Source organism: Engraulis encrasicolus, chromosome 10, assembly GCF_034702125.1.
Source record: "Engraulis encrasicolus isolate BLACKSEA-1 chromosome 10, IST_EnEncr_1.0, whole genome shotgun sequence".
NCBI classification, from domain to species: Eukaryota; Metazoa; Chordata; class Actinopteri; order Clupeiformes; family Engraulidae; genus Engraulis; species Engraulis encrasicolus.
In genome coordinates, this window is record NC_085866.1 from 5746342 (window position 1) to 5767502 (window position 21161).

The following is a 21161-nucleotide window of genomic DNA, read 5'->3' on the forward strand; positions in this document are numbered from 1 at the left end:
TAGACAAAACAAAAGCACTACTCTGTTAAAATTCCTTGATATTCCCTGACTGCACATGCACCATGCTCAAATCCCATGACTTTCCCATAACTGGGAAAAAAACTATTGAATTTCCATGATATTCCTGGAATTCCATGACCAGTTTTATTACTCTTTCGTGGCATACCTAGTATATCAACTCCTTATCCAATTGAGGACATTTAGAAATTCCCCTTGTGGTCCTCTCTACAACTGAATAAAGAAGACAGGATGTTTGAGACAAGAACCATCAAGACTGTTCAATGGGACATGTTTTAATACCATGGACTCTTGTTTTACATTCCTCATCATGCTGGTCTCTATGATGTTTCTGTCTCTGTGGCGTTTTTGTCTTTGGACTGGTCACTGGTGACATTTCTAAGAAATATTCATTGACTGTGTGCTTGTGTATTCCATGAGCCAACATGCATCTGTGCATCAGTACATTTTTCATGATGGATACATCAATTAAAGGCTGGCTGTTGCAGTTTCCTAGATTGCTGTAAATTACTTTTGTCGAGATTACATCAGAAAAGTGGTTTGCAAGTAGAACTGATTAAAAGAATTGAGAATTTCCAAATGTTCAAAGAAGTTTCAAAGAACTTTAGTCCTAAACAAGGACCTGGGTTCAAATCACTTCAAAAATACCACAAACTTTAAATGGTTTGGTTTCTCTGTATTTTGTTTGAATAAAAAATATAGCAGCAGACATATAGTGTGTGCTCAACACTTGTTTCAGTGCCTCCTCTAAGTATCCATATACACATGTCAAACACAAACTTAAGCCTCATCACAAGCTGGTATACAGACTTTTAACCATTACAATAAACAAAATAATCCTAAGAAATATTAATGTCGTTTCTCCTGTGCCACATGAATACTTATAGCAGCACTAAAGATGTCAATATGGCCCAAATAAATGCCATTGCAAACAGCAGTTCGCAAACAACATTCTGTGTATTTAAAAGTGAGGCTGCAACGTCTTAAAACATTACCAAATCACAATGTCAACCGCATATTTCCAACAAACATTTTCTTAGTACACCCTGTACAGTTAAGTGGCCATAGAAACAGAAGAGAAACAAAGCGTCCTCTAACACCAGACAAAGAATTTTAATCACAAGTTTCCAAAGATCCATACACGCACTCAGTGCATCCAGGTCTACTGCGAGTCGCTGCATAGAATAATAATATAGTACGGCCGCCACCTCGGTCTGATGTGACAGTTAACGTCTATGGTTTTGACAACTCATGTGGCCATCATAATAAGGTCATTATTATTATAATTTCAGATTGTAACAGAATGGCTGTTAGGCAACAGAATTTATATGGTATATGACATCATATAAAAAGCCAACCTTAGTTCGGGTAGCTTTATATAGCAAATATAACCCTCACTTCTGTAAAGTAAGTAAGAAAAAAAGAAAGAAAAAAAATCATAAAAAAATATTTAACCCCTTTTTTTCCCTTGCAGAGTTCATAACGACTTTTTGAATGACAAGCGATTAAAAAGAGGTTAGTGTTCTTTAACTGGGATTTTCAAAGTAAGGCTACTGGCAAAAGAGGGGATGAGATGCAATGGAAGGATGGATAGAGAGAATGGGGGAGGGGGGGAGTGATGGGATTCAGTGCGGAGGGAAGGACAGAGAGAAGTGAAAGGAGGGAGGAAGCAGTGGGAGGGAGAGAGAGAGAGGCGATATCTGATGACTAACAATCATTGAGGTAAAATACATGTTGAACCCTTTAAGAAAAAGCTCTTTATTAACCAAATTATTTTGTGTTCCATCGAGTACACCCAAGCCCACCCCAACCAAACCAAACCATTTGTTTCATATTTTTCAATCTGCAATCACACACTCTTCATTCAGGGCACCAGAGCAGCCTCCAATAGCCCCCAGCCAGCATTACGACCATCTTCAAACATCATCATCTTCAGTGCTCTCCACAGTACTGAAGAGGAAAACACGCCACTACAGAGGAAAAAAAATAAGCAATTAAGAAGTCCACAAGTCCAAGTGATCCCCCAGGTGATAATTGGGGGCTCGAGAGTGCTGTTATAGGGCCAGGCCACAAGGGGGCGGCGGCACCACACAGCGCTGTCACTTTAGCCGCTGGACGATGACGGCGTTGAGCAGGTTAGCGTCCTTCAGCGTCTGGCTTTCGTCCGTCAGCTCCTTGTTGGGGAAGGTGGTCATGAGGACGAACTCCGTAGCTGCCATGGCGGGCCGCGCGCCGGCTATAAACTGGCGGATGTCCGACACCCTGCAAGAAGAGGAAACACACACAGGACGGATTAACACACAGGCTAGATATGGCTGCAGCCTAGGGCCCGCATCTGCCAGGGGTGCCCCACAGGCTACTACACATGGTTGCAGCCTAGGGCCCCCCCATCTGCCAGGGGTGCCCCACAGGCTAGATATGGCTGCAGCCTATGGCCCCCACCTGACAGGGGAGCCCCACAGGCTACTACATATGGCTACAGCCTAGGGGCCCCCACCTGCCAGGGCCCCCCCACTGGCTAGATATGGCTGCAGCCTAGGGGCCCCACCTGCCAGGAGCCCCCACCACCACAGGCTAGATATGGCTGCAGCCTAGGGCCCCCACCTGACAGGGGAGCCCGACAGGCTTAATATGGCTGCAGCCTATGGAACATTTACATCAATCCATTTATTTTTTTAAAATTCCTTACACCAACATGCATTCAGTGTGCAGCTATTGCGGTACTATAAAATTCTGTTTTCAGTATTTTCTGCTTTTTTTTTGTTTAAGGAACAACATCCGCCATTTGCCATTTGTAGACATATACAGTGCCCTCCATAATTATTGGCACCCCTGGTTGAGATGTGTTTTTTAGCTTCCAAATATTTTATTTTTTTTCAAAATAATATGGGACCTTAATGGAAAAAAAGAGAAAAATCCAACCTTCAATATAAGTGCATTTATTCAGTGGGGAAAAAATCCCACATAAAGAAATAATTATTTGACATCAAATAATGTGTGTCACAATTATTAGCACCCCTGGTGTTAATATTTTGTACAACCCCCTTTTGCCAACAAAACAGCACCTAATCTTCTCCTATAATGTTTCACAAGATGGGAAAAGACAGAAAGAGGGATCTTCAGCCATTCCTCTTTGCAGAATCTCTCTAAATCATCCAGAGACCTGGGTCCTCTCCTCTGTACTCTCCTCTTCAGCTCACCCCACAGGTTCTCAATGGGGTTGAGGTCAGGGGACTGAGATGGCCATGGGAGGAGCTTGATTTTGTGTCTGGTGAACCATTTCTGTGTAGATTTGGCCATATGTTTAGGGTCATTGTCTTGCTGAAAGACCCAGTGACGACCCAGCTTCAGCTTTCGGGCAGAGGGCAACAGATTTTGATTTAAAATGTCCTGGTATTTCAAAGCATTCATGATGCCATGCACCCTAACAAGCTTCCCAGGGCCTTTGGAAGCGAAACAGCCCCACAGCATCACTGACCCACCCCCATACTTCACAGTGGGTATGAGGTGCTTTTCAGCATGCGCATCTTTCGTGGTACGCCAGACCCACTTAGAGTGTTTGTTGCCAAAAAGCTCAATCTTGGTCTCATCTGACCAAAGCACACGGTCCCAGTTGAAGCCCCAATACCGCTTGGCGAACTCCAGACGCTTGCGTTTATGATTGTGAGTGAGGAAAGGTTTTCTCCGTGCATGCCTCCCAAACAGCTTGTTGGCGTGTAGACAGCGCCTGATGGTTGATTTGGAGACTTTGTGACAACAGGATGCTACCATTTGGTGTAATTCTGTAACAGTGAGCTTTGGAGATCTTTTGATTTCTCTTACCATCCTCCTCACTGTGCGTGGTGGCAAAATAAACTTGGGTCCTCGTCCAGGCTTGTTTACCACTGTTCCAGTTGTTTTGAACTTCTTAATTATTCCTCTCACAGTGGATATGGGCAGCTGCAGTTGAGTGGCAATCTTCTTGTAGCCTCTGCCTGACCTGTGAAGGTCGACGCACATCTGCCTCACTTGTATGCTGTGTTCCTTTGTCTTTCCCATGTTTAAGAGTGGATAAGAGAAATGGCCTCGGTGTCACGTCATATTTATACCCCAGGGAAACAGGAAGTGATGAATTACTAATTAAATGTTCCTACATACTCTGGTAAACTTTGTAAACTACTGTAGAAATGACAGAAATGCTTCAATTATATTTATTTCCTGGGAATTGTTAAGGGTGCCAATAATTGTGGAACAGGTGATTTAATGAAAAAAAAAAAAAATTAGTCAGGGATTTTTTTATTTTCTTACAATTCATTTGAGTTGAAGGCTACATTTTCCTACAATTTTCAGTGTGACAGTATTCTTCTGCAATAAACACTGAATTTATTTTAAGGCTTTTAACACATCTCAACCAGGGGTGCCAATAATTATGGAGGGCACTGTAAATGGTCACAAGCCTTACCTGTGGGTATGGTTAAACTTCCGCACTAGTCTATGTGTAGACCTATAAATGGTCAGGAGCCTTACCTGTGGGTATGGTTAAACTTCTGCACTAGTCTATGTGTATATGGGTCAGGAGCCTTACCTGTGGGTATGGTTAAACTTCTGCACTAGTCTATGGGTAGACCTACATAAATGGTCACAGCCTTACCTGTGGGTATGGTTAAACTTCTGCACTAGTTTGCCGCCGTCTGCGAGCCTGATCTGGATGTTGGTGACGGGTTGGCTCTGGTCGACGGTGATGGAGGCGGTGGCCTGCGCCTCATTAGCTGCCAGCTCCTGCTGGTTCATCCTATGGGGCGACACCACCTCAGGAGTGGCACTACGGACACACAACGGGGAAAATGGAAAGTCAGCTTTAAAAAAAAAAAAAAAGATTTGTTTTTGGTTTTTAAGGCCTTTATTCATTTATTTTGGGGTTTTTTGAATGAAGAATAGTGCCCCAAAAGTTGCTGTGGCTAGGCTGACTGACAGCAGGTGAACTTTATCGTTTTCTCCACGGAGGCAAGGTGTCAGCCAAATGCGATGCCACAAGCACGAGGTTGAGGACGGGAGTCCCCATACTACAAAGAACCCCGGGAGGGCCACAGGCTCCAAAATCATGGCATTACTTCTGCTCATCAAGTCGTTCCTCACGCTGTTTGAAGCCAAGGTTGGGGAAGCGTCTTTGGTTATGACAGCACTCCTGAGCTCCAATACAATACCCCTTCAACTCTACTTCCCCTTGTGGTTGTAACGCAGCACTGCATCCACAAGCTGTGTACGTCGTTGATGCTGAGAATGTTTTCGTCCATGCCAAAAACTCATGCTGACTACCACCACACTTGGCCTCCCAAAATAAACAGCCGCCCTGCCAGCATTCTGTGGGGAGCACCATTATAACTGCTGACTGTACGGTTTGACAAACCTACAGATTATATTTCAGCAGTGAGGCCTGTGAAGGATATTTTCATCATCCTTTTTTCAGACAGTTTTTCTTTCTTTTTTTTAGTCAAAGAGTTAAAAATCAAAAAGCAATGTTGTGAACTGTTGTTGTCTAGTTATAAATAAAGACATGCAAATACAGTCTCTGTACCATTTCCTTCTGACAGCCAGTTTTGACCCACCAACAGCATTTGATAGCCTTGTATTCAGGGCTATAATGTAACCTTTTTCATCACTAGCCAATTTGGCTAGTAGACCTTAAATCTTACTAGCCAAAACAGTCACCATCAGTCAAAGTGGATAGTAAGTTTTCTTTTCTACCAGACAAACAGATTTTTCACCAGCATTTATCTGGTGTTCATTTACAGCCCTACTTGTATTTAAACTGAGTAATGACAAAGCTGAATCTAATCTAAGACAACAAGTGCAACACTGTTGGTTTCACCGCAAGCCTCACGTCAGCGTGTCCCCCATCACTCTCAGCCCGCGGTGCGGTACGGTACGGTGCGGTAGTAGCGGTACCCACCTGCCGAGCTTCATGCCCTCCCCGGTGAAGGCCCTGAAGGCGGTCTTGGGCTTGGAGAAGTCCTCGTCCCGGTGGTCCTCCATGTCCAGGTTGACCTGGCCACCGCGGGCACGCTGCCGCAGCTCCAGAGGAATCTCCCTAAGGGAGAGAGAACATGCATTACAGCCAATTAAACGCAAACAGTAACACTTTATTTTAGGCATACATCTATTAGCACTAATACATACTATGTTAATGCCTGCATAAGTAACTTGTAAGGCATGTACTAAGCAAACGCTGAGGCCTACTAGGTCCTTACTAAGGTTCAGGGCTTGACACTGGCACCTGCCAACCGGCCAAATGCTGGTAAAACTTGGCTGTGGCTGGGAACAATTTCAGTGTCACTAGCCAATTTGGCAGGCAGAACCTAGATGGGCAGTCATGGGTGAGCAGTTAGGGCGTCAGACTTGCATCCCAGTGATTGCCGGTTCGACTCCCGACCCGCCAGGTTGGTGAGGGGAGTAATCAACCAGTGCTCTCCCCCATCCTCCTCCATGACTGAGGTACCCTGAGCATGGTACCGTCCCACCGCACTGCTCCCCATGGGGCGCCACTGAGGGCTGCCCCCTTGCACGGGTGAGGCATAAATGCAATTTCGTTGTGTGCAGTGTTCACGTGTGTGCTGTGGAGTGCTGTGTCACAATGACAATGGGAGTTGGAGTTTCCCAATGGGCTTTCAGATTATTCTACAGCATGTTGTATCAGACTAGCGTATATTCTGCACTTTGACACTTTTGTATCTATTGTTTGTATTTAAGAAAGTTAACTTTAAGTTAAGTTAAGTTTCTTCTGAGGTTAGATCTGTACTGCGTCATGATTTAAAAAAAAACAAAAAAAAAAACAGATTTGTGGCTATTAGAAAAGCTGGATGGCTAGTGACTTGGGAAAGCCACTAGCCACAGTTGCCAGCAAGCGAAAAAGTTAATGTCAAGCCCTGCTAAGGTTATATTGGTAATAAATCCCTTATTGTGCATGAACAAGATATTTGCGAATACATGCCTAACATATTTTTGACTTTGCTTTGTACATGCATTACAAGTTACTTTTACAGGAACATTGTATGTATTAGTGCTAATAGATGTATCCCTAAAGTAAAGTTGTTACCACGCAAACAAATGAGTCGAGGGTTTATAAGAGAGTGAAAAATAAAAGAATGAATGGAACATAGAAGTGTAATATATAATAATCCATATGGAATTAAAATTTTAAATAATTTAACCAACATTTTCCCCAAATAACGTGTCAGCAAAATGGAACATAGAAGGATCAGGAAGCGCGCTCAACACCTTGTAGTCTAATGCTTTACACTGGGTTCTTAACTTCGTCAATGAATGAACTCGAATCTCAATAATAACTGAACAAAGAAGCACTCATCAGATTTCCTTATGCTTTCTTCAGTGTGAAATAGCGATTTTCTGATGAGTGCTACTTTATTCATTTATTTTTGAGCAGTTTGAAACATGCATATATTCCTGACAAATGTGTGTAGAACATCTAGATCAATGTTCCTCAAACTTTTTCAGGCCAAGGACCACTTTGCCTCCCCAAAAATGTTCAGGGACCACCTGTCAACTGAATTGACAGTTGACGGGTGCTAATTTGACACTGCTGATATCGATGCAGATTACTTACCGGTAATTCACATTAATTCACATTACATGCCTGTCTTGTTGTAGTGAAAATATGACAGTTATGCATGCCTTTGAAATAATGTCACATATATAGCCTACTCCTAGCTTGTCTTGGAAAAGTAGAAATCCCCTTGCGGACCACCTGAGCTCTGTCGCGGACCACTAGTGGTCCCCGGACCACACTTTGAGAATCACTGATCTAGATAGTATATTGGCAGAAGTGGGGAAAGCTAGCATAGCATTTCACAAATCATCTGTTGGCATAGAACAGGGGTTCCCAACCTTTTCCAACTTGGGGCCCACTCGAAATTGTCACAAATGTTCGGGGCCCACCTCTGACCCAATTACGAATAAAACTCAAATACCGTATTAGCCCGAATATAAGACGATCCTGATTATAAGACGACCCCCCATTTTCAGGCTCATGTTTTGGGGAAAAAAGTTTTTTGAAGACTTAATTTTGTTTCACATTGAAAAGTTTTCTCAAAATGCAGTTTTTAATTTGTTGGAAAATCTGAGGCTTTTTACAAAGAACAAATTTCACAATATAATTTTCATGGAATTTCCATGATATAAGACCACAGATGGCTACTCGTATCCTTTTTCTTTCTTTACTCACTTCACCTGTCAAGCGCCAGTAGGCACCCATACAAGCTACAGCCGCCTGGGTCCGCCTGTTTAAAGTGCGACGCAACATAGCCTACACTCTGCGCCAGCCAGGCAACCAGTCCAGTAGAGATAGGCTACCTATTGTGCAATGCACAGATTTTGCGAAATGCTTAGTTGACAGCAATATCTAACCAGCAGCCGTCTCGCCAAATCGCCGTTCATTTTATGCATCCAAAGTTTTCCGTTGGACTTTAGTTCTAGAAACCGAACCTGACCAAAGGCAGATTGACGCATTGCACTTGAAACCCATGCGCTGCCTATCAGGACCACGTTGACATTAAAAGTCTGATTGATATTCATTTTGTACCAAGGGTAAAACTTCTAGTGATTTTATATGAACAAGACAATCTCTTGCCCTAACCATTATTCTGTGTTGTTGTATCGTTGCGAGGCATATCGTCAAAGGCAGTGGTGTAGTCTACTTTTTTTGTGGTTGGTATACTGTATATTTGAGCTTTTTTTTAAGTGGGTATACTGTATATACTTGTGCTATTCAAAACAATGGATCAATTAATTTGAAGTGGGTATACTGAAATCCCAGAAATGTAGAAGTGGGTATACTCCGTATACCTGCGTTCTACGTAGACTACACCACTGGTCAAAGGCACCGCTTGTCAAAGGCACCGCTTCCTCGCGCACACACAGATGACCATTGATTGGCTGATGACAGCATCGAAAACTTAGCCTACAGGTTGTTCGTCAAATAACCCTTCATTTCTTTAGATTCTAGTGGTGTTGTCTGCTGGCCAGAGAGAACGACCAAAGCTTTCCTGATGAAAAGCAGAACAACGAGCCGCGATTGACTTGTGTTTTTCCCCTTGCACTGTCGTCCGCATCGCGTTGACATTGACAGTTGATAGACGTGCGGTGCAACAGTCATAACGAAACAAGCATCTGCACATTTGATATGGACAAAACAGTCTCTTAACCCATCCATTATTGAGTTTTGTGGCATTGTTGTGAAGCATAGGCTAATGGCCGCATTCAGGTTAAGTTAAAAAAATAAAAATAAAAAAAAGCGCGCGGAAATAAGACGACCCCCCTTTTTAGAGTACTATTTTTATAACAAAAACCACGTCTTATATTCGGGCCAATACGGTAAATCAACAGCAACACACACCAAAATGTGATTATAATTTTTAGAAAATTATTTCAAAGCCCACTTGGAATACCTTCAGAGCCCACCAGTGGGCACCGGCCCATAGGTTGAAAATCACTGGCATAGAACATACTACAGTATACTCCAGGCTAATAATATGTGGGGACAGTAGGAAAAGCTAGCATGGCATCCTCCCTGCTGTGTGTCCTGGGGGGCCACTTACCCCCTCCGGATGGACTCCAGGAAGAGAGCGTTTCCTGGATCGTTGTAGTCCCGCAGCTCTCCTTCGTCCAGACTAAAACCTGTTTTCCACAGCTTCAGCACCACATGCACCTGGAAAAACACAAAGGAGAGGAGAGGGGTGTGAGGTAGTGGTGTGGATTGGCACTGCCCTCACGATCCGATTCGATCACGATTCGGGAGGTAGCAATCCGATTTGATTCGATTCTATGCGATTTGATCCGATCCGATTCAATTCTACAATACATTAGAGATGCACAGGATCCAATATCCGGTTCCGGTAGCCGAGCCGACAGGATCCGGTAGCCGAGGCTTTTCAGTCGAAATAGTTAAAGCCAACGTGATAAAAAGGGCCCACGTGTGTGAGTAGTCTATATGTTTCAACCCTTTCGTAGGATCCGGTATCCGGTTCCGGATCCGGCAGGATCTTAAGCAGTGGATCCGGTATCCAGCAGGATCCTAAAAATCAGGATCCGGTGCATCTCTACAATGCATTACATTTATACTGAAAGCAAAGCAAATGCTTCATCAGTCATGACGAGGCAATACAAGTAGTCAGATACTGAGCAACAATTTATTGGCTGTTTTCTGTATCAGTCTGGATCAGTCTGTATCAGTCTTGCAATGCTTTGAAGTACTTTTATTACACAAGATATGTGACACTTGTCTGACATGTTTTTACATACAGCAAATGCACTGTGTGCACAGAATCTATTTCCCAGGAACATTTTCGTCATTTTCCATGCATACTTAGCACTCCATACACCTCCTTAGCACTTTCGGGTAACGAAATCCAAGATCAGAGGTAGGGGTGCACCGATACCAAAACCGTTACAAGTACGAATACAATAATGTGTGTACTTGCCGATACAGAGTACCGATACCGATACCTTTTACCACCAAAATACAATAAAAATAAATGCATGGCCTTGTTTTTTTCCACCTGTGATGTTTTTATTGTCCATTTCCATGTAGATTTCAATGTTAGTAAATGTATGAGATGGCACTTTTTTTCCATGCTGCTTTCTAGTCCACAGAACGTGACAAGATTTTGCATTGTTTTGTGTAATAGTAGCATCGTTCCTGGTTTCGGCAAGTGCTTGACGAGTACGAGTACGAGTACAATGAGCAGTATCGGGTGCCAGTATCGGTATCGGTGCATCCCTAATCAGAGGCGGTACTCACGTCCTGTGTGCCGCTGGAGGCTCTCCTTGCTCCTGCCACGTAGGTAGACTCCTCCTCTGGGGCAGCACCCAACCGGTAGCCCCCGCCTACAAACGCCTGGGGACAAATGAACAGTTTATTGACCGTATCGATCGACTTACAATTAATTGATAAGCTGCGTTTTTTTCCCCTCGCTGCGTTTTTTTTATTTGATTCATTTTTGACATCCCTTTTGAACAAAATCATAGCACACATCACCAATGCAAAGGAGTGGGATCAAGTCTGCTCACCTAAAGGGGCGTGATACTCTCCTTTTTTTCTGTAGAGTTTAGTTGTGGCTTGCATACAATTTGCACGACCGCCATCTATACCGTTAATAGAACTCCATTCATTCTCAACCTCCACCTGTCTTCTAAAGGGGCGCACAACGCATGGATCCCAGAAAAGTACCCCTATGACATTGTCCCAACATCAATCATCTCTGACATGAAGACTGACATTGAATGCACCAGCAGCGCATTCAATATATCTGACCGTCGGCACACTACAGTAACTAATTTAGTACAGGCACTGTAACACAAACTATGTGAAGTGTAAAAGCAAGTTGAGTAGGCAGGGTAGTTCAGCCATGCATGTAGGGAGGACACCAGAGCAATGGAATTCTGGAATTCTGGAGTTCATGGAGTTGTCTCAGCCGGGGTACCGGAAGTCGGTTGGTGATAAGATTCGCATAGATCCAAATAATTCTCACTGCAGTAGCGTTTTTTTTTTTGCTTTAGACTACACAGAACCACTACATAACAAGCAAAGCTGACATAAAAATGAATTAAATTTACATTTTCCACACTTTCTGTGTTCAATGCTCACTTCCAGGAACTTTGCCAATGGCGATGATCTGTGTGTCAAAGGCTCCATGAGCCGCCATCTTAAGGGTAAAAATGGAACACAAAGGTCAATCGGATTCTCTTACTTCCATGGCTCTGAAGGAACCATTTTTCTATTGTTCCGGGTGGCATATGAAACCGCAACCCTCTCATCCAAAGACCAACTCCCTTACCAGTAGGCCACGGCTGCCCCATTTCATATTACTTGCAGAAAAATCAATGAACAACACAGTAATGATATAAAGTGTCTTGATTGTCTCAAATTACTTGAAGCCATGCCATTATCCTTTTGCATGATTTGGGCTACAAATTCAAAAGATCAGATCGGGCCAACAGAAATCAATACCAAGCAACATGGCAACAAACTGGAAAGTTGTTGACGAATTAAGACAGTTTCAAGGCGTTTCTAGCTGTGGGCCTGACACAGCAGGTGACACAGCTCCATAGGAGAAAGCATTGTGTGATGTCAAAACTTAAACATTTCTCCAGTTTTTGACAGCGACAGGGCAACCAAGCACAACAACACAGAGCTACAGTCTTTGCCATGGCTCAAACAGCTAAGGCCCTGTAAGGAGCCGGGTTCAATTCTGCTCTGAGATCATTTCCTGATCTTCCCCCATCTCCCTCATGACAATTTCCTTTCCTCTCTCTACTATCCTATCAAATAACAAAGGCACAAAAGTCGTTAAAAAGAAAGTAAAAGAAACAGAGCTAGTACTACAATTCAGCGATGTCAAGCAATGTACTGTGAAGGGGAAAACACCAAAATGCAGGTGAGGCACACGCATGTTTGAAGGAGACGGAACTGTGATTCCTCCAGAAATCGCAAACGAAACCACAAACGGGACACGATGGCTCAATGAGTCAAGACACCATACCATTATGCCGGCAACCCGGGTTCGATTACGGCCTGAGGTCCTTTGCAGATCCTTCCCCATCTCTCTCTCTCCCACTTATTTCCTGTCAAACTCTCCCACTGTCCCGTCTTGAATTGACGCAAAAGCCAAAAAAAACATGGCCCTACCGGGCACTAACAGTAGGGCACTTGTCTGCCACTCGGCAGACCCGGGTTCGAGTCCCTGTGTCCTTTGCCGGGCCTTCCCAGTTTCTCTCTCCCAACTCGCTTCTTGTCTCTCCTATTATCCTGTCTCATAAAAACCTAATAAAGGCTTGAAAAGGGCCAAAAAATACATTTTAAAAACCCATAAGCGTACCACTCATTGCTCTTACCCTAGCACGACTACTTTCCCCGCCCCCTTTCCCGGCCTTGTCGACGGGCACGGCTCCGTGCTCCTTGGCCCCCTTAAACAGGTCGTCCACCACCTCGTTGGAACTCTTCTTCTTTGGTGGCCCCACGATCTGCTGCCCACTGCGCTCCGAACCACCAGCAAAGAACCTGAAAATAAATAAACCAGATTAAACAACATTGAGAACAGCAACGACCAAGCTGTAATGTATTGAAGGCCCAGTGCACTGCCGTAGTGGTGTAGTACTATGGTTGTTATGTTTTTTCAGTAACTATTACAGTTAGACTCTGCAATCCGCATATGCATCGTGTTAGTCAACACACTGTGTTCATACACTTATGCACATCATAATTATGAAAATACCAAATTAAGCATGTCAATACGTTAAAGCGCATTCAGCTGCAAGTCTTGTATGAATTGTGCTACACAAAAAGATAAATATTTTTATTTTTATTTGTGTTGATGCTGTTCCATTTCTCTTTTATAAAATAACAGTCATTGTAGGATCCTGCAAAAACGGTTCACTCTGCAACTGTCCATCATCAATGACTGAAGACAACAAAACAAAACCTACTGAAACAAGTCATTCAAAACAAAACAGCATTCTTCATCATGCACTACAGTATACCAAGAGAGCCCTGAACGCACCTCTGGCCTTCCTCCTCATCACTGTCCTCCTCTTCCTCGTGCATCAGGTCTCTGAAGGAGGTGACGCGGTGCTGCTCACTGAACAAACACAAAGTGAAAGTCCCATTACGATAACAAATACACAAAAGTGAAAGTGAAAGTCCCATAACATTACACACTATTGACCCTGAACAAATAGGCAAAACAATGCATCAACATCAGGGCTCTAAATGAACACCGGCCAACCAGCCAAACAATGGTAAAAATTCAGTGTGGCTGGCAGAAAAGAAAACTTACAAGCCACTTTGACCCATTAGTGAGTGTGTGTTTTTGTTGGGCTAGTAAGATTAATATCTACCAGCCATTTTGGCTGGTGATGAAAAAAAGTTAATTTAGGGCCCTGATCAACACCATGGTGTACTTACAAAGTCTGTGTCTATTGGCCAGGGCTGTTGGTGGCCAAGAGCTTACCTTGGTCCGGCTGACCTGCCGCCTGATCCGCTCTCTGGCTGAGGCAGGGTTACGATGTCATCTTCAGCCCCGTCTTCAAAGAAGTTACCCAGGGCAAGCTGTTCAAACGACAATTCATATTATGGTGAAGATGCTTGGGCAGAGGATACCAATGATGCATTTTAATGCAGTATTTCAAATGGAGACCATTTCAGGCAACCCTGAAAGAGGTAGTATTGTAATTGGGTTGTGCGGGTACTACCACAGCCCTTCGTCTTCCTAGAAAAAAAATGCGATACTATTACATGTTATATGGTCATGTTGGCCGCATGAACAGTCAACATCTCCATGGCAATGTCCGATAAACTGCATTGTAATAGTGCACCTGCTGCAGTAGCTCCGTAAAACAACAACAATAACAACTTAGATGTAGGACCTTTAGACTTGGCAAACTTGAGAGGTCAAGTCCTTACAACAAGATGTTCTGATTGTCACAGACCATTTCATCGTACCATCCATAAATTAATTAGCGATGCGAGACCAAACACTGCACAATCGAAGAGCATCTGACAATGATATGCTATTGCTAAGTGAATTCGCCTAGCAAGCTAGTCATTATTCATTCTCTCGAGAGACCGTGGACGGAGTACTGATGAGTAGCATTGATGACACCGACAGTAATCTTTATGAAGTCAACACACTGGCAAAAATCCATCCCTCACAACAAATCAAGGCATCCAGCCGTCATTATGCTACTGCTTATAAGGGATGACAATTTGCTGGTTTGTTGTATGATCAAAATGCCGGGGCTAACAGAACACTTGCTAGCCTATTCGCTGTCAAGATGATGGTGCTAGAGGTAGTTAACCAGAGCAAAACTTTTACTACAATCATAATGGCCGGAGCAACTATTACAGAAATAAAGTAATAATCTGCCGCTAAGGAATATAGGCGTTCTGGCTGTGACGATTCAGACCATTTCATAAATCGCAAGGGATAAGACAGGGTGACTTGCACAATTTTCCAAGCAAGCTAAGCTAGTAACCATAAGCTAACATTGGCAATTGAAGGGATGCAGCAACGGTGGTGAAGCTAGGCTAACCGTAACTATATGCGACCCAATGGATAGACAGGACAGCCTTATCAAATCGTCTGCCCGACAACACGAAGGGCTTTGCTCATACATACCTGTAAATCCCAACCAGTCGATTCCAAGAAAAACCTGGCCCTCTCCTCATCCACATCTGTAACTGCAACAAATTCTCTCACTGCCGCTTCTTGGTCCGCCATTTTGAAATGTCAATGCAGAGAAATGTCCGTCCACTAGGAGGAAAACACCAAACTCAATATTAGTTCCTAGAGGAGTAGACAGGATTCGTTCCTATGTTGTCAAGAGAACAATACAAAAATAGGAGTCGTTCTGTCGTATGCTATTCTATGTGGTTTGTTTGCATCAACTATATTTTTTGCCATGCATATAACTTCATGTCAAGGTTTTGAAATGCAATCGCGAGAAACGAGATCATTCTGGTCTGAAACACTTCTCCGCTAGGTGGCGATCCAGGTCCACGTGTGAAGAGACATTTGACAGCTGATCAGCATCCGGCCTTTTTAACAGCAGCCATTGGTAGGCCTATCCATTTAAAACACAACCACGCACTTGGCCAATTGCCCTTTACACGCTTTACACACAGAGAAAATAAGAACATATAAAATAGGCTAAACAAATTGTGTGTGTGTGTGTGTGTGTGTGTGTGTGTGTGTGTGTGTGTGTGTGTGTGTGTGTGTGTGTGTGTGTGTGTGTGTGTGTGTGTGTGTGTGTGCCTACGCACGCTTATGGTTTATGCAACATGCATTAGGTTATGTCATGATGACCTGCACAAAATGGTCATGCCTGATTTTAATTTGCATTCTTTCATTTGACAGCATCACTGACATCAGATAATCCATATAGCAGTGTATTCAATTTAGCGAACATGTTATCCTAATTGTTTCTGGGGTGGGGGAGGGGTATCCATGTTTTTTAATGTGTTTGTGGCTGTTTGATCTTCAAGGATATGCTGGCACCAGGCCAAAAAGAAGAGGAGGCTTGCTGCATGTCACCAGCCCCATACTGCCCTACAAAACAAGAACACAGTAAATCTGAAAACTGCAAACTGAGAAAAAAGGCTTCAAAGTTTCCTATGTGCCGTGACAACTGTGTTGTCGGTAAAGTGGTGGTGACACTTCCTGGTCATGCTTTTTTAGGATAGAAATTTAATGCACACAAAAAAACAGAAAAAACAACATTTATGTGTCTTTTTGCCAAAAAATACAGAGTTACTGCGTTCTTGGCTGGTATTACTGCCACCAAATTGAGTTACTGCAGGAGTTACTGCGTTCTTGGCTAGTATTACTGTCTACTTCCAAACCATTCTCATTGGAAAGTGCAGCAGTAACTCACCGACCTACTGCGTTTTTGTTTTGCACAATGTAACAAATGAGGTAGTTTAAAGACCATTTCCGATATAAAACATTTTTCGACCATTTTGAGTTACTGCGTTCTTGTTTTGCACGGCAGCATAGTAGGCCTAGCCTAAAAAGAGACAGAGAGAGAGACAGACAGACAGACAGACAGACAGACAGACAGACAGACAGACAGACAGACAGACAGACAGACCGAGAGACGGACAGACAGACCGAGAGACAGACCGAGAGACAGACAGAGAGACAGAGACAGACAGAGATATTCTCTCACACATGCCTCTCTTCGAATGTCATCATTTTAAACCAAATTGCTGGCACAGGCTTTTTGTGATAGACACACAGCTGAGAGCACAGCTGAGAGGCAGATTCACCATAGAAAACAATCCTTCCCATATGTCCCATGCAGTGGTGGACAGTAACGAAGTAAATGTAATTCGTTACTGTACTTAAGTAACATTTTCATACTTTCATACTTTACTCAAGTATTTTTATTTGGTAAGACTTTATACTTTTACTTCACTACATTTCAAAGCGAAATTTAGTACTTTCACTTCGTTACATTTACAGCTACACTCGTTCCTTACTCGTTCCTTTTTTTTATTTAAGGCGATACACGGCAGGTGAATTAATTCATGTTTAATGCCCTGGTCAAATGAAATCTGAGATTTTACGCTTGTGTGAAGAAAGTGAAACTGAATCCGATTGGCAGACTCAGAGATTCGTCATTGTGATTGGTTGTAATGTGTCACGTGACAACAAGCTCTCCTGTACAGATTTAGTTTTAGAAGGAAAGCGAGCAGAGCAAGACCACTGATGTGTCCACTGTTGCGACTTGCGAGACGAATTGAAATAAGAAGAAACGGTACCTACTTTCTAGTAACATGCGGAAAGCACAGCAAAACAATAAAGCAGGCGACAATAACGTTGTTAGAGTGTATTAATCTGTACGTCGTATTCGTTGTGTGAGGGGGGAGAGATTTAGCTCGCACTGCAGGCTGCACTCGCCTGACAAGATGAAATTTGTCCGATACTATAGGCTTCGTGATTGAACTGCATAATCAGCGAATTGATGTAGGCCCTACTGCTTATTTGACTTACTGTGCTATATCTGTGTTATGGCTTACAAGAGAGTCACATAATTGCCGCTTTTGTAGCGTGTTGGTTTATTGAGTCAAGTACACAGGATGCCTAAACATGCTGCTTATTCCAAACCATCCAGGCGCACAACTCCGTGATAGCATTCTTTACCCTCAATACATTGCAGTATTTTCTGAAGTAGTTGGGGATAACAATTACTTGTCTAATAGACTCTCCTGTCACCAAAAAAATGATTTGCTTCAACTTTATGGAAAATAGGCTTGTGTAAAGGGTTTGTATCTTTACATGAGGATTGCCATGCCCACCATATGTTGCAAAGTGAGGCTACATTCAACATGTATCCTTGCAACATGTATCCTTTCCCTTAAGTCAGGTCAGTAGGCTACAGTGGATATGAAAAGCACTGGCAATACCACCAAAGTGAGGTTGTAAAAAACAACAGTAACAAAGTAAAACAAAGAGAGAGAGAGAAAAAAGTGGACTTTGGCTAAATATTGGCCCAGTGATGTGCACAGGCACAAAAGGCTTTTTCATGATCAGACAGAAGTGTTCCAATTAAGTTGTATCAAGTAGGCTATTGCAAATCATTGGCATCTAGTAAATAGAGACCATTACAAGTATATGAAGATGTTCCTGTCTTTAAAGGCAGCTTAGAATCGCAAGAAGTCTGTTTGTCCATACATAGGCCTAAGCCAACCTTAACATAACCAAACACTACATAATAATAATAATAATAATAATAATAATAAGAAGAAGAAGAAGAAGAAGAAGAAGAAGTCTACCAAAACCATAATTATAACAAAAATTAAACATAAAGTACTTTATTGGCTACTACTCTAACTCCTTGCTGTCACAAATAAGTAGGCCTACTGGACTAGGCCTACGGCTGGGGGGTATTGTAGTAGCTGTTCTAATAGGCATATAATCAATTTCAGCCTAATCATTCTTAATATTAATTGCCTTTCACGTGTTCTTTTGGGCATGTTAGGGTCAGTATTAAATGTTTAGAGAGGTGAAAATGAACTTCTGATGCTATAACATCCATGGACTTAACTTACTCCACAGTGTTTCTGAGGCCTGTTATGGTCTAGTTCTAACATGTTCAGTTGGTATAGCCTATGCAAATCAGAGGATATTTAATTAGATATGACCAAACTAGGCCTACAACACTTAAATATTAAAATCGCACCAAAGGCTTCATTTTTAAGTTTTTACTTTTTACTTTTAGTACTTAAGTATTTTTGACGGCAGATACTTTTGTACTTCTACTCAAGTAAAAAAGTGAGGTGAATACTTTCACTTTTACTTGAGTAGTTTTCAATGCAAGGTAACTGTACTTTTACTCAAGTACATAACTGGTGTACTTCGTCCACCACTGGTCCCATGCAGTATCATTACTGTGTGTCACCACAGGCCTTTGCTTTCTTCCAAAGAGGACCTGTCTCCTATTGAGCCCACACTGGTTCAGCCAAGTAACTTACACAAACTTAGCTGTGAACAAACTTATTTGTGTGGCTATGAAAGTGGTAGGGACATTTCAGTGGGAAATTGTCCAGGCATGCTGTTTTTGCATTATATTTGTTGTGATAGGCCACCGCTCATCTGTTTAGAAGGTGCAGGATTCAGTAAAAAATTCTGTATAAAAAGAAGATAATCCGCACACTTCAGGTCTATTTTTGTGCAATTTTTTTGTATTTTCTATAATACAAATCTATTTTTGTATTTTTCTTTTTATGCATTATATTTGTGAAAAAGTTGTAGGGAGAAGTTAGGTTTGTCTCAAAAGTGGAATGGACATGGCCCCATCCACATGCCCCACCATGCTGGTCATAACTGGACTTAGCCTAGAAATCTAGACGCCCCTAGCGACCGCAAATTGAATTTGCTCCCGGGGGCAGTCTAGCGGACCCCGGTCGTTTTGCGAGGCTGAAAGTTATCCGATGACAGGGCCAATCAAATCGCGAGGGGGGCCGGGCTACTTAGTAAACAGGAAACTTTCTAAGAAGGAACATGGTGGCCTCCGTGCTACGTACAGCACGAAAGTGTTTAATTAATTTAAAAAGCCTGGATGATAATACATTTCTTTCACTTTCACTTCACATTTCGTGGCTGACATGGATTGATGTAATAATACACCATGAACTTATCGGACACAAATAGGTCACAACACATTACCATTTGATCATTCGATGTTTTAAACTAGCTCGGTAAGCTAATTTGAGCATTTTACACAGAGCTAGGTATCCAGCCGTATACAGCTAGCTAGCTAACACCAACATGCCATGTTGACAACAATCATAAATATAACCATTTAACAAGCCCCAAATTGCTCAACATTTCGCTGGTTGATCAAGGGGGACCGTGTGGTTGAAAACGAGGCATTTTTGAACTGTGTAAGTGAAAACACGATTTATTAGGAAACTTGTTTGTGGCTGTGGTGATCACACGCATTCACTGCTACGACGGCTCGAAGTTGCCGCTTCACCTACAAAGGGGCGTGTCGCGTGTAATCTACGTTCTGAAACACAGCTGTGACGTTACACAGAAGTGTGTGGGGATTGGTTGTTCCGTGACGTTGAGTGCCAAGACAACCGTTTATCCCGCCCACACTCTCTCCCAGCTCACCTAGACCCTTGTACAGCTTTTTGCTGTACGGGTCTGGCTCGCTAGGCTAAACTGGACTTGCATGATGAACTCCCAAAAATATTCTACTGTAGGAAATCTTGAGGAAAGACATATGCTGTTATAATATATACGCTGTTATAATACATGTCAATGTACTGCTCTGTATATAGCTACCCACTCTCCAGTCCTCCCTAACTCCTGCGAAAAAAAGTTTGTTCTTACACTCTGCGCCCTCCTTATGTCTCAGCTGAAGTCAAGTGACGAGCCTGTTACTTTCTTGTGGCCCACGACAGTTTGCAGGGACTGGATTCAGCTCCTATGCAGTGCTGTCCTCAGTGTGCTGATTAATGGTGAGGGCTTGACCTTTTGACCTCCAGAGCAGTGTGGATGTGTCCTTCTCTACCAGAATTGTAGCCTGTGATTATTCAGGATGCACCACACAAACAATGACGATGACATGCAAACCGATTTAACAACATACGTGTGAAATTGGGGAGTAAAAAATAACTGTGTCACATGTCCAATGGGTGTGTGCAGTGCAGGTGGTCAAAGACAATGGAGGCATTTTCTGTCACAGTCAGGTTGGGCAGAAAATAACCACAGGCCAGGGCTGGATTAAGATGGCCTGGGGCCCCTCGGCTACAAGTCGGTGTGGGGCTCCCAGGAGAGCAAATTTCACGACAAATTTACATAGACTGTGTCATTGTTACGAGCTAGGGATTATAACATGACCAACTGCACTCAACAAGTCAGATGAATTTTTTAACATTGCATGTCGTCACAATTCTGCAATTTTTCCACTTTTAGCCAATCAGGGGCCCCCTGGCAGGTTGGGGGCCCTAGGCTGCAATCATATCTAGCCTGTGCATTAATCCGGCCCTGACCACAGGCCATCAAGAAGCAAACAAGAGGGACGTCTGAACAATACTGGAGTTGTATATATACGAGGAAGAAAACTGCTGTTCCTGATGAATA

The 21161-nt window shown here is 42.9% G+C and overlaps 1 protein-coding gene across 1 annotated transcript; it reads right to left on the reverse strand.

Annotated features, from left to right (window-relative positions):
* Positions 1-1112: 1112 nt before the first annotated feature.
* On the reverse strand, positions 1113-15331 carry nsfl1c (NSFL1 (p97) cofactor (p47)). Its single transcript, XM_063207915.1, has 9 exons — positions 15186-15331; positions 14019-14116; positions 13569-13646; positions 12904-13069; positions 10811-10906; positions 9609-9718; positions 5948-6085; positions 4649-4819; positions 1113-2280 (listed from the first exon to the last, which is right to left on the reverse strand). The coding sequence occupies exons 1-9, from the start codon at positions 15285-15287 to the stop codon at positions 2118-2120; spliced, it is 1122 nt and encodes a 373-aa protein (XP_063063985.1). The 5' UTR covers positions 15288-15331; the 3' UTR covers positions 1113-2117.
* Positions 15332-21161: the final 5830 nt, after the last annotated feature.

Excerpts from the sequence above, each read along its gene's own strand:
- nsfl1c (XM_063207915.1), bottom strand. The coding sequence starts at position 15,287 with ATGGCGGACCAAGAAGCGGCAGTGAGAGAATTTGTTGCAGTTACAGAT. Across the intron at positions 10,907-12,903 it reads GGGAAAGTAGTCGTGCTAGG|GCGTTTGTAGGCGGGGGCTA; the intron begins GTAAGAGCAATG and ends ATTTGTCCCCAG. Across the intron at positions 2,281-4,648 it reads AAGTTTAACCATACCCACAG|GGTGTCGGACATCCGCCAGT; the intron begins GTAAGGCTGTGA and ends CTCTTCTTGCAG.